This window comes from Fragaria vesca, linkage group LG1 (assembly GCF_000184155.1).
Source record: "Fragaria vesca subsp. vesca linkage group LG1, FraVesHawaii_1.0, whole genome shotgun sequence".
In the NCBI taxonomy this organism is placed as follows: Eukaryota; Viridiplantae; Streptophyta; class Magnoliopsida; order Rosales; family Rosaceae; genus Fragaria; species Fragaria vesca.
This window is the reverse complement of record NC_020491.1, coordinates 19029932-19042978: the sequence shown is the minus strand read 5'-3', so window position 1 is coordinate 19042978 and position 13047 is coordinate 19029932. Positions and strand designations below refer to the sequence as shown.

General features: G+C 37.3%; 2 protein-coding genes across 2 annotated transcripts; both read right to left on the bottom strand.

Moving 5' to 3' along the window:
- Positions 1–1183: 1183 nt before the first annotated feature.
- LOC101310457 (DNA replication complex GINS protein PSF1-like) lies at positions 1184–4118 on the bottom strand. Its single transcript, XM_004288429.1, has 7 exons — positions 3903–4118; positions 3726–3809; positions 3586–3653; positions 3327–3440; positions 3054–3216; positions 1530–1682; positions 1184–1454 (listed from the first exon to the last, which is right to left on the bottom strand). The coding sequence occupies exons 2-7, from the start codon at positions 3798–3800 to the stop codon at positions 1428–1430; spliced, it is 600 nt and encodes a 199-aa protein (XP_004288477.1). The 5' UTR covers positions 3801–3809; positions 3903–4118; the 3' UTR covers positions 1184–1427.
- A 912-nt stretch (positions 4119–5030) lies between these two features.
- Positions 5031–11127, bottom strand: LOC101310162. The gene is made up of 10 exons (XM_004288428.1): positions 11015–11127; positions 10574–10746; positions 8427–8848; positions 8301–8352; positions 7811–8151; positions 7261–7697; positions 6535–6682; positions 6291–6452; positions 6118–6206; positions 5031–5451 (listed from the first exon to the last, which is right to left on the bottom strand). Exons 1-10 carry the CDS (start codon positions 11125–11127, stop codon positions 5298–5300), a joined length of 2091 nt encoding a protein of 696 aa, XP_004288476.1. The 3' UTR covers positions 5031–5297.
- Between the last annotated feature and the right edge of the window lie 1920 nt (positions 11128–13047).

Genomic DNA, 13047 nt, shown 5'->3' with positions numbered 1-13047 from the left:
GCGGACTTCATTTTAAGGGACAGAAAGGGACGACTCACTAACACCCGTTAGATATTAAATGGATCAATCCTACGGTTCTGATGAAAAAATGATTTTACCCCCAATTCGTATCCTTACTCCAGCGGATTTGTTCTCTTCTCCTTTCACCTCTCTAGCTGCTCATATGTTCATCTCCATCTCACCATTCCACCCAGATCCGTTCTTTTTTTTTCTTTGTTTTTGATTAAAGATCTCATTCTTCTTCTTCTACTCTCATCTCACCATCTTATCTGTAATTCCTAATAGCCTCATATATTTCACCACCATGGAAACACAAAACGACGACGTCTCTTCATGGAGCTCCGCTACGAATTGGCCGTCGCCGGTGGCGCTCTCGTAGATCGCATCACCTTCGAGTCCTTCTTGTCTCCGATCGACGGCGACGCTCCAAATTGCACCGCCGGATCCTCCCTTATTCTTCACCCTCCATCACCAGATTCTGGACCTTGCGAGATCTTATACCCTTTCCTATTTTCATCATTCATAGGACTGATGTAATTTGAACTCAAAGAAAATCCAACAAGAATAGAAAAACTAAATTGCTGGATCTTTAGGAATATCATTCCGCAGTATAAGAGAAAGAAGAACCCAACAAATCGAAGGTATGCTTTCTTACTCCACTGAAATCAAGTAGGAAAGTGGAGAAAACAAATCAAAGGTAGAGCAATTCCATGAAAATGAAAAATCTGATTTCAGAGCAGATAGCATGGTTTGAGACTAACAATATGTATGAGATGAGAAGAAGATGAACAGAATTGGGTTTGAAGAGATCTGAGAGAAGAAGAAGATGAACACAAGAAGAAGAACAAATCTGCTGGAGTTGGGATAAGAGTTGGGGTGAGATCATTTTTTCATCAGAACCGTAGGATTGATTCATTTAATATCTAACGGATGTTAGTGAGTTGTCCTTTTCTGTCCCTTAAAATGAAGTCCGCAGGTGAGCAGCCCTGTGAATACTTCAGAGCAATATGTAAAATATTATATGTCCAAGTCGAAAGTTTGACAGGAATCTGTTTATGTTTGGAGAAACAGCCTAGGGAAAATATGCAAGAGAATTGCAACTATGACACAATCCTAAAATAAAAGTGCTTTTAAAGGAAATGTTGAGAACCAAATGGGAATCACCTAGGACACGATCATGTAAGTGACTCAACAGATCTCGTAACAAACATGAAACATGTCCAATATTAGTTTTAATTCACACCATCTTTAGCTCATCACGCCTCATAGGGGAAGTTACATATACACCTTTCAACTTCACTGTAATGTTTTCTGCAGGGAACCTAGTCTAGCCAAACAACTTCATTATTAAAAAACACTAAGCGAACAATTATCATAACAACAAAATATATAAGTTCAAGGATCTAAGGCTTAGCAGGTTGTGCCCATTAGTCTTTGAGTTCCTCCATCTTGCCCTATTAGTTGAGTAGTTGTGGTTAGACAACTGCACATCCAAGTGGAGCATTCAAGCATTCAGTTCATGAACATACCTGTGAGATGAGCTGCTCGGCATCAGTTCGTTTAAGAAAATGCATCGAGTGACGAGTAAAATTTGCTTTCTTGTCATCACTGAGTAGAATATCTCCACCCAAGTCATCAAGGACTCTCACCTTGATGTAGGGATCTTTTGGTGGTACCATATCCTGGCAGATACAACAACTCAAGATGATAATCTAAGACAATAACAAGTCATAATCTCCACTAAATGAATAGGCATGCCTGCATAAGAATTCTCACTCGTAATTAGTTAGGGATACCCCATAGCATTTACTACATAATAGGCCTATTGCACAACCCGCACCCATGTAATGTCAAGTCTGTTGGACATGCATATGCTGGCCACTGTAAAGCATCTTTTGCAGTGAGAGTTCATTGGAAAGCTTGTCCTGGGAAATATTAGAACTTAATATCTTCTCTTCTTTTTTTTTCTTTTTACTTTTTTAAAAGAAAAAAAAACAAGCTTTTTATTGAAACAAAAAGCACTGTACAAAGGAGGCAGACAAGGAGTCCGCCTCGATAAAAAAAATTAAAAAAACTTTTTATTGAAACAAAAAGCACTGTACAAAGGAGGCCGACAAGGAGTCGTCTTAGATAGCTAAAGAGGGCAGCTATGGATAGAAGCTTAGCAGCCCATCTGTTAAAGCTAACTAAAAGCTTAGGGCTTTGGGGCTTATATTTCAACTGCTTGCCAGTTAAGAATAATGGAAGAATGAGTGTAATCCCTAAAAACCTTAGAAGTAGAAGCCCATAACAATGCCAAGAACTTAACTCTCTCCCGTAGGTCTTCCCTCTCCACCATTGGTTTCAAATAATCTTTTATTTCTTTCCATCCACACCGCCCAAACTACAGCTAGCACCCCACAACCCCAAAGGATTCTTAAATCAATGGATTCATTGCACCTAGAGCTGAAGCAAAGATCTTTCTATGTGATATTGGTCTAGTTATTGCAGCTACTAATAGTATTATGCTTCATAGGTGTTTGGATTATAGGACCAACTAATCTAAATGAGAACAAATTCATTGCCTTTTTCCTGTCATGTGTACTTACCCCCCTAAACCAACGCTTTTCTCCACCATTCCATTACACACACAAGGTTAATAGAGACATCATCTAAGTATTAATTTCACAACTCGATACACCTAGAGAAAAGTTTATGACAGCCATTAAATTGGGATAATGGCATTGGGCATGTCATTATAATCATAATAATGATAAACAAAGACCAGTAGCAGTGAACTTGGTTACAGCCAACTAGTCTGAATAGTGAAACCTTCACATTCAGGAATATATAGTCTAACCTAGAATGTACATAAATTTTCTCACTTAGAACCAGTCAGCTTTCTCAAATCATTTTTGTCAATAGCGTGTTCATATACGACAGGAATATCTAGACTTTAAATAGCTCATATGTTTCCTTTCAAAAAAAAAAATGAAGAAAATAACTCATACGTTTATCTCATGGCCATTATCAAGGTCTAAGTTTGTGTATAGAGAGAGAGAGAGAGAGATTACCACTTCCAAATCTAGTTCCACGCTCGCCATATATTTTTTCAGAGATGCTGAATGTTTTCTAATGTACTCTTTCTCTGAGTAACTGAGTTTCTCTTCGATTTCTTCAGGAATTAGAGACCCGACCTTCCACATCAGAGTTCGTAATATTTCTGCTCGGTTGTACCTGCATGGTTATTACACCAATAAAATAATAGCCAATGAATATGATAAACCTAAAACATGTAAACCAGCTAGCAGTTTAATCATGTAATTACAGAACAGACAAAGCATTACAGATATGCCATTAAGCAGCGTTTGTTGCGAACTAAAGAGAGGTGGTGGATGAGTGCTCCATAGTGGTCCTCATTTTTAGCTGTTTCGACATTTAATCCTTGTTCTTCCATTCTCCTGTTGCAAAGTCATACGACTTTCTTGAGTACAAGTTAGAGGATATATCATAACAGATAGAAATGTCCGAAACTTCTCAGCGGATCTATATGGATTTACCTTATCATAACATATATATAAAGGAATGAGGCAAAATTGGGTTTACCTTATCAAGCACTCTAGCTCATGATAGTGCTGTTTACATTCTTCAATCACTTCATCGAATAGTTCACTCTACAAGAACAAGTAAAGAAATGAAAGGAAAGTAAGAAATGAGGGAATTGATTTGAGAGTTGGGGGTCTTACACTGAAAGGAGTGAGCTGGCCCTTTTCGCTGGTTGCGATTTCTTTCACCAATTGGCACGCCTTTTTGCCGTACATGTTTTAAACCTGCAATTCATTCATTCACACATTTCATCAAACAGGTGGTGGGTGTGCACGGAAACTGGAACCCATCAAGTATCAAAGCGATTAGAGACTTACCCAAAAGGTAAAGGTGGAGGCTTTGAGGAAAATGATGAATGGGTTTCAGACGCCGGTTAGAAAGAGTGAGGTGTGTTCTGAATCTCGAGATTAGGTTTGGCGGGGTTTATACCTTTGGAACTTTTCAATTGACCCGCTAAAACCACCAAAACATGCCGCTTTAATCCATTTCAATTTCTTTTTCTACCCGGAAAATTTTATTTTAATGTTTATTTTTCTTTTCAACTTGAACTATTTCGTCTATTATACAAACCGATTTGTCTGATGTGGGGATGATCACGTGCAGCACGGGTGGGCTATTTTGAAAAATTTACTTGTTTTTGCAGAATATATTAACGCACACTAGAATTTTTCTATACATTGATGTACTAATAAAACAAAAAAGTCCACGGTGTGCATACTACTTGGACAAGTGTAAGAGAGTAAAAACAAAATAAAATTGACATTGTCTTTCACCAATGTCAAATTTGGCATAGCCCTCAATGTCATTTACAGTTTTACACACCGTTTATTTGATTGGTGGTAATTGACAATGTTAAATTAGAGTTGCTGGGCTAAAGTGTCCAAAATGTATATTTCGGATGGAGATGTTCTAAGCTAAACTAATTTGATATAGAAGTAGACTTACTCAATGTAAAGAGGTAGACTAGACTATGATTTGAGATCAAGTAAAGCTAGTCTATTTAAGTATCGACGTGGTTTACTTTTTTTGTTTTATTTTATTAAAAATGGTCTACTCCATGTAATGGTGGATCCCGTATAATATTTCCTTAGGTTGATGTCATTTTCTCTATATCAACCATATAGCGTTCACTGTAACCATTTGGTGTTCAACACAATTCTTATAACTTGCTTCATATTGTTGAAATTTGCTTCCAATAGTTGAACGTCATTGTGGGAGAACAAATGTATGTACCAGAGCAACTAGACTCGACAGTCCGACACTTACATCCCACAATAACATCTAGGAGTCACCTAGCTGTCCAAAAGGAAATAACATAAGGAGCAAGCTTGGAGATAAAAGGATGAGAGTTGCACTTTGCCGGTAGCAATCATCTTGTTTAGGACAGATGGATAATGATGATAGTCATATTATGTTATGCCTCAGCTATTCATGAGAATCAATGCGAACCAAGATCATTTACAAAAAATTGAATGGCAAAGCACAAATACATGCCTGCTCATTCCCTATTCTTCTCCTACGTTTATGTCCTCACTTCCTCGGCCCTGGACTCCAAACATTTTCCAAGACATATATCAAGGAAGTATTGGAGTCCATTGAAAAATCCTACTCTAATTTGACCTAATGCCAAGTTAAATGTGGAGAGGTACAGGAGCCAATAGTCTAAACTAATTGGAACATTAGCCTCTTCAACGCAAAAACGAGACGCCCAGTTATTCCTCCTTCCACTTGTTAACGTACTCAAGGAAAGCATTGGCAGGGTTTTTGCTTGGTGGAGCACGCACACGAGTAGACCTTCGAACCACAGACTCATCCTCCATTGCAATCTTTTGAGCCAAGTCCTTTGATCTCTTTTCGAGAGCAACGCTGTCAAAATGCATTTGGTTAACACAAAATACACATGAGCAAGCAATAATAAACTTCAAATATGATAAAAGCACTAAAGCAGGCTATAATAGGATTCAAATTATAAAGATTTCAGAAGCGGAACTCATCAATTCTAGAGAAGATCCATTTTATATGCAGCCAAAAAAGTTCAAGCATTCAACAAAATATCTTATCAAGCCCATTAGAATCAACAGTAGAGCTGCATCTCTCCTTCAGTCTAACTCAAATATCTTAAGAGCATGACCCCAGGTGAGGACAAAATTATCAATTGTACCTATAAGTAATTAAGTCTTAAATCAATTCTAGAGACGATCCATTTTATATGCTGCCAAAAAGTTCAAGCATTCAACGAAATATCTTATCAAGCCCGTTAGAATTAACAGTAGAGCTGCATCTCTCCTTCAGTCTAACTCAAATATCTTAAGAGCATGACCCCAGGTGATGACAAAATTATGAATCCAACTACCACTTGCTACATTATCAATTGTACCTACAAGTAATTAAGTCTTAAATCAGGATTCACCCTGCTTAACTATCCAAAATAAACATGCGGAGATAACACGCTTATGCAACTAAATCTAAAAAAAGTATACATAGAGAGAATATTAAATTCAGAGAATCAATTCCAAAGTTAATTTAACTAACCTTATTCTGCTATGAAATTTTTCCAGCTGCTGTTTGAGCTCCCTCTCTCTCACACCCTTGCAATTCAGTGACCCCATCAACAAATTAATCTGTTCAAATCCAAATAAGAAAATATATCATAAATATTTGCAAAACAAAACCATCACAGTTATGATAGTGAAGTAACTTGGTACCTCTTCTTTGCTACAATAGTATCCCCACTGCTTGGAATCGGAACTCTCAACAAATACTCTACCATCTCGCTGGAACCACCAATATCTGTTATGATTTCTGTCTTTACCCAAGGAGTCAGTGCGTACAAATAGCTTCTCCATCTCCCGCTCATAATATTCTCTCTGTTAAGCAAGGACTTTCATAAAAAGGTATGACAGGAAAACAGTGACACAGATAGGAGCTGAATAAGGAGATAGACCAAACCCGTTCTTTGCTACTCTTTCCCCTGACTTCCTTTCCATCATCCCTTGGCAGTTTCATCGCTTCCTTGTCAGATAAATCTTTCCCATTGTTTATTGGAGCTTTCCCCACCCCATTCTGCTTTGACACGGTGTCCAATTGCTTGTTCTCACTATAAGAAATGAAAACAGATTTTCAACCTAAAACTAAAGGAAGATAAGTAACTAAGAGTAGTGACCTCTTGGTCATACCTTCGGATCTAATGTTAACAGTTGATAATTAAACAACAAAAATTATTCCTTATCTCAACTTTTAATATTAAATCCAAGGTCTGGTGACTGAAGTGAATTCTTGGTCACTTGCTGACCAGGAGGACGTTTCTACAATACTGAATATATATATATAGCTATATCAGCCCTTCTCCACTAAGAATGTCCTTAACTTAACTATGGTGCGGATTTCTTTCGTGTTCAACATGAATTGTTCATGTTCTTAATGGTAAATCACAGTTTTGAATGGCTTCAAGATAACCAAATTAGCAGAAATTTTGTAGAGATGATCAATTCATATATACTTAAACACTGAACGGTTAAGATAACAAAATATGATCGAAAACTGTGTCAATTAAAGAAATCCGCACCATAATTAAGTTAAGGACATCCTTACTTGAGAAAAATCCTACACACACATACACACACACACACACACACACACATATATTTCTTATATATGACGATAAAAAAGCAATACCTTTTATCCGATTCATGATCCTCCCTATTTGACAAGATCTCACCATTTCTTTTCTTTACTATATCTCCGTTTTGCTTTATACGGTTACCGTTTGCCGAAGCATTTCCTGCACTCTTGAGATCGACTACTCGATTGACATCCAGCTCAGCCTTCAACTGCTCTTTCTTTTCTCGTTTCTTTCTGGCTTCCTCCAATGCTTCCTCTCTCCTTGAGGCTCCAAGTGCTTGCCTCTGTTCAACAATTTCATCCAACTTCTCCCTAATAATATTTGATTCAAGTGCTAGATTAATCAATTCTCGGAAGATTGCCAATTTAGCATTAGCGTCTAAAAGGCCATAGTGGCCCCGCTTGATAGTTGCTGTGTGCTCACGTAATTCAGGAATCTTCACCAATTCTAAGAAATTCCACAGACAGTCTGTCCAAGTGACTAATGTAATCTGAAAAAGAAAAACAAGATAAAGAAAACAGGGGAAAAGTAATCAGGCCATCAACACCAAAACAAACAGGAAATGAAACATTAGGAAATAGAAATAATAAGTTGGTCTTTAACCTTTGGCCATCGCTTCTGTACAGCTATAACATGTTCACCATTGTCATTTATGAGCACCCGAAGAAGAGCGGCATGAGTTTCAAAAAGAAGTGTCAAATTGCCCATCTTGTGGCAGATAGCTTTTTCAAAATCTTCAAGAGAAAATGGCCATAAGTGCAATAGCCTTCCAAAAGATGAAACAAAATCCCAAACCATTAAAAGATCACCAACACATTCCATTGGAACATTAAAGTCCCTCGATGGAGACGGGCGATCTGTAAAAATTGGATCATCTGGATGTGGCTGCACCAAGAGGTCATCAATTGGATACTTAATAGATTCTTCTGCTGGTTGATCAATTTCTGCAAATTCAAGCCAACAGATTGTTACTATTAAATAGATTGACAATATTTACAAGACATGTGCCAGGGAAAATCTTTTTAGATCAGTAATCCACTATAAATAACAATTTATAGGTTTACAGTCTACATTATAAAATGTTACTACGTACCTGAACCATCAGACTTTTTCTTTTTAAAATTTCCTGGTTCATCTTGTGCTTCCTGCATATGATAAACTATAAGACGGGAACAATGTCAACATTTCAACAAAAAGACAAATGAGTTTATTTAACTACCTCCCCCATTTCCTTTCTTTTCTTGCAAACTAGTAATCCATCCTTGAAGAAAATTTTGCCCTTTAAGTTCTGTGGAACACTTTTGGAGACCCCATGGCTTTGTGCAAGTTTATCATGAAGCACCCAAGGAGCATTTCGGTAGGTAGATTCCCGAATAAACAATTTCACAAAATTTCTACTAAATTGAGGCTTCTTCTGTATCAGATCTTCCTCATTAACGATGGAAGTCCCCGTAACTTCCTTATTCCTGTCCAGCCAGGCCACCTCATACTTGATTGTTCCAGTACCATCCTCGAGAACCTTTGATATTTTGCAAGAATATGTACCACCATCCTTCTTTGCATACAACTCAGCACCGACACATAACCGCTCATTCAACTTTGCAGCTATCATGTCAGCAAGATCTTTCAATGGAAGCATACCTGCCATGAAAAAGAGTTAACAAAATTATGTACTGTGTTAATGTTGGAACCACAAATCAGTAGAAGCCTGATACAAATTTACAACTTTATGACTGAAAACCAACAGCAATGGTTTGTGAATTTAGTTGCCAACGGAATCAAGGTATATCTAGCATCTAGAAATGACTGCAAACAAGCCTTTTAATCTAGATCCTAATAGTTGCTTATCAGAATGTGTGATATGGTCGACTGAAGAACATAAACAACAAAATTGCTACTGTTGTTAATTTTATAAAAGAAATATATATATATATATATATATATATATTTCTTTTCTAGAANAATCTTATGATNAATATGAATCCTGTTGTGTTTTGGCTCGTTGATATGATTTGGAAGTTAGGATTCAGTAAGCAAATCCAAGTCCAGAAAGGAAAGAGGTTTTTTCTATAAGTTCTAGGAAAGTAATCTTTCAAGATCTGTTAGGATTTTGTCTGCTAGGTTTAGGAGTCCTAAAACCTTATTGTATCAGCAGCCCCTATTCACTAGAAATAGGAGCTGCAGGGGATTTTTTAAGGTTAAGATAGGGAGCACAGAAAACCGAGAGCTAAGGGTGATAGAGAGATCTAGCAGGGAGTTGGGGATTAGCATAGGGATTTCAATAAGTACTTGTAATCAGGTTGTTATTCTCCATAGTGCTAGTGATTTCTCAAGAGAGATCACATAAGTGGACGTAGGCCAGGGTTTTGGCTGAACCACTATAAATTTGTGTGTGCTGTGTTTCTATCTTCAAGTTCATCTATCTACTTTGCTTAAGTCGTAAAGTACCAGTAAAGACCAGAAAAGATCCTAGGGCGCTAACCACAATAAATCCCACCAGGACAAATCATTCACTGAAATCTGGCAAGACTATAACAATACATTTTTGAGAATATTACAAATTATTTTCAGGCGTAGACTATAACAATACCTTGTACGATAGAATGTATTGAATGAGAATGTTTCCTATCATGAACTCCCAGATGACTCCAGAAACCACAGACTTTTTTTCTAGTCATTAAACCAGTAGAACACACCCTCTAAAAGACATAAGCGCTCCTACTTTGGTATCTCTTAAGTTTCCTAAAAAACTAAAGTCCCAACTGAGTGGAAGAATAAAGGGCATTAGTAGACCCGTACAAATGGAAAAAGATGATAATGGGATCATCCAAAAATGTGGAAAGTAATGGTAAAAAGCTGTTTCACCAACTCATCTCTCTTCCCAAGACCTCATCCTTTCCCCATTACCAACCACAAACTTGCAGCAATAAGATAAAGAACTGATGCCCCCAATCACCATATTGGAGGATCTCAGCATGCATTTACTTCTAATGATAGCATATGAAGATTATCTAATACAGATTTGATATTTAAGGAGTTCAGTGGAATTGAGGCCTTTGTGTTAGATTAAGCCTCAAGTCAAGTCTTCCCTTCTGTTTGATTAAAAGAACCTAATCTACACACAGCAAAGGCGTGTACTTTTTTTTGTTTTGAAGACGAGGCACGCTACTTATAATGTCACCAAAAATGTGCTCAATTAGAGGGGGGAAAAAAGATAACTTTCTTCTGATGATCTACACGAACCTCCACTAATGAAAAAAATGTCTATATATGAACTTATGACGTATGGAGCTGCAACATCTACTAAGGAAAAGAAAAACATATACTATGTCAATGTATAAGATACTGGACAAAATTAGTTCTTACTGTATTGAATAATCTGCAGAGCAGGTGCCATGAGCTCTTTAGGGAACATATGAGTCTTCTCTGTTGCATGTTCTTCTGATAGCAAAGCCTCTTCGTAAGTCAAGTTAGTCTTTCCAGAAACCTTGCACATCCAAATTCTTTGGCGATACAAATTTATACGGTTCAAATATTCACTGATCCATGTTAAGTCAGACAAGATTGATGCTAATTTGAACATGCATGAAAACTGTAAAAGGTTAAATTTTTCTTGCCCCTCCCCATTCTATCTTTTAGATGCCTAAAGACACAGAACTTTGATCAACATCATTTGTCTTTACCCTGCTTTACAAGCCTTATACTTAGAGAGCACACAAAATTGCAGTATGATAAGAAACAAAAGCAAAAAGAAATAAAGTTGAAAAAAAAAAGTCAAACAACTTTTATAGTATAAGGAAAGGATACTCATAATCCCGAAATATCTCTCCTGTATACCGAACTTGGTATACGAGCTCATTTGGATCCAAGTCATCAGGCAGTTCAGCCAAGGGAAAAGGCTTTCTTTTCAATAGGGGCATCCTCATAAGTCAATGAAGATGCGCTAACAAGGCCCACGAGAATCCTGCATATAGAAAATTCAGTTCACTAAATGAATAAAAGTTAGCTGCATCAAGAGCTTAAAGTGAATAAAACAATAACAATAAACAATGCAAGAGTTCTGAAAGCAAGACTAAGCCCAGTTAGCATAGCCTAATGCAAATGTTCAAAACCAGTTTGATTCAGTAAACAAATTCAACTCCAGCGAAGAAACTAAACACACAGCTTGAAATTCCACTTTTTCACTCATTCCCTCAAATTTCAGAGAAGCATATAACCCGAGCATCAAGAAAATCATCAATCAAGAAAACAGCATTCCAAAATCCCAACAACACACATCACCTAAAAGATGCAAAACTTGATTTCAATTCAAGAAAATCCATCCCAATCATCTGAATCCAGTTCACACCTCACAAATACAATTTCATAGTTTCCGGAACAGCTCAAATAAAAAATCCACAAGCATCAGGAAGCACACATCTCATTAGCATTGATCAACAAAACTACACAAGCTTCAAAAATCACACAAGCTAAACAAAAACCAGTACATCATCTATTTCATCAAACACAAGTCAGGACCCAGTTGATGATCAAAACCCCAGAAACCCTAGATTCCCACAACGCAGCATTTAAGGAACACAAAACACCACAAAACACAAAATACCGCAATCAGGGAAATGGGCATCAAGCCTAATCCGTATTTCACAATACAAACAAATCAAAAACGAAGCGATCAAAACCAAAGGAATCGAAAACAATGTAAGAACAAGAGCGCGTTCCCGCCACAGGCAAAAAGCTCAGAGCTTTATCAGTAATAATCCATGAAAGCAAAGCTACAAGCTTTGAGTGTGTGTGTGTGTGTGTGTGAGAGAAGAAGGAAGAGAGAGAGAAGGAGAGAGTTGGGGAATCTTACAATGGAGAAGTGGTGAAATGCATGCGAGAGGAGGACTCACAGAGAGAGAGAGAGAGAGAGGAGCAGGAAGGGCGGTTCTCCTAGCCTCTTGGGCCTTTATAAACTTTGTTTCTTTAACTATTTTACTAATTACTCCATCAAAAAAAAAAATATTTCACTAATTACATATGATTTTTTTTACCTTATGGATTTCTTATGCCCCTCAGTAAATATTACCTTCGGCGAGGGTCCGCTATGGTTCCGACAAGGTAAGGTGAGATTCTAGTGACATCCAAAAAGCATCTATTCTTTTTCGGCCGCTCACACTATGAACGTGTTTAAGAAATTGAAGACAATATAGTCTAAAAATATACAAAATAAAAACTTATTTGTATGATTTCATTGGAATGAGATATTAGAGTTACATACTCTAAAGTGAACGGGGTCGTACCTAATGGGGTTCGTCTAGTGAAAGCATGCTACGGGCTGCAAGTGCAAGTGGAGCGGACGATGTAAGGATTCTCCTGATAATAATAGATCCTTGGTTCGAACCCCAGCTTGTAAAAAACATCCCTTGAGGAAGGGTCATACATACATATTGCTCCGACCCTGGAGTAGTAGCCCACTCGACTACCATTATTGTAACAAAAAAACAGTGAATGGGGTCGTAATAACATACGTCATTTTAAAGTTCCTCTTTGCTCTTGAACCTAAAAATCTTAGGCTCGGCCATGGTAATTTTTTGTTTGTAGTTAATTTGAAAATAATATAGAAATCTGGGTTCCTGGGATTGTAGGCAGTCAGAAATCCTCCTGCCACAGTTTTGGTGACTTGGGTCTTAATCAAATCCCTTAAAATTAAGCATATGTTTTTGTCTAAGCCTATTCACCCCCACCCTCCCACTAGGCTTTAATGTACATCCAATCATCCATCCTAGTAAGTTCACTTTCAATACATTATTGGTCTACTTTTCTTGTATTGCTTGAGGAGTCTTTGGTAGGAAAGAAAT

Bases quoted from the DNA above. Each gene is read 5' to 3' on its own strand.
- LOC101310457 (XM_004288429.1), bottom strand. From the start codon at position 3,800: ATGTACGGCAAAAAGGCGTGCCAATTGGTGAAAGAAATCGCAACCAGC. The intron at 3,217-3,326 runs GTAATGCTTTGT...ATAACCATGCAG, and splicing joins CGCTGCTTAATGGCATATCT to GTACAACCGAGCAGAAATAT. The intron at 1,683-3,053 runs GTAATCTCTCTC...TGTATCTGCCAG, and splicing joins TGGAACTAGATTTGGAAGTG to GATATGGTACCACCAAAAGA.
- LOC101310162 (XM_004288428.1), bottom strand. From the start codon at position 11,127: ATGCCCCTATTGAAAAGAAAGCCTTTTCCCTTGGCTGAACTGCCTGAT. The intron at 10,747-11,014 runs GTATCCTTTCCT...AACATGGATCAG, and splicing joins GAGATATTTCGGGATTATGA to TGAATATTTGAACCGTATAA. The intron at 8,353-8,426 runs GTAGTTAAATAA...TATCATATGCAG, and splicing joins AAAGAAAGGAAATGGGGGAG to GAAGCACAAGATGAACCAGG.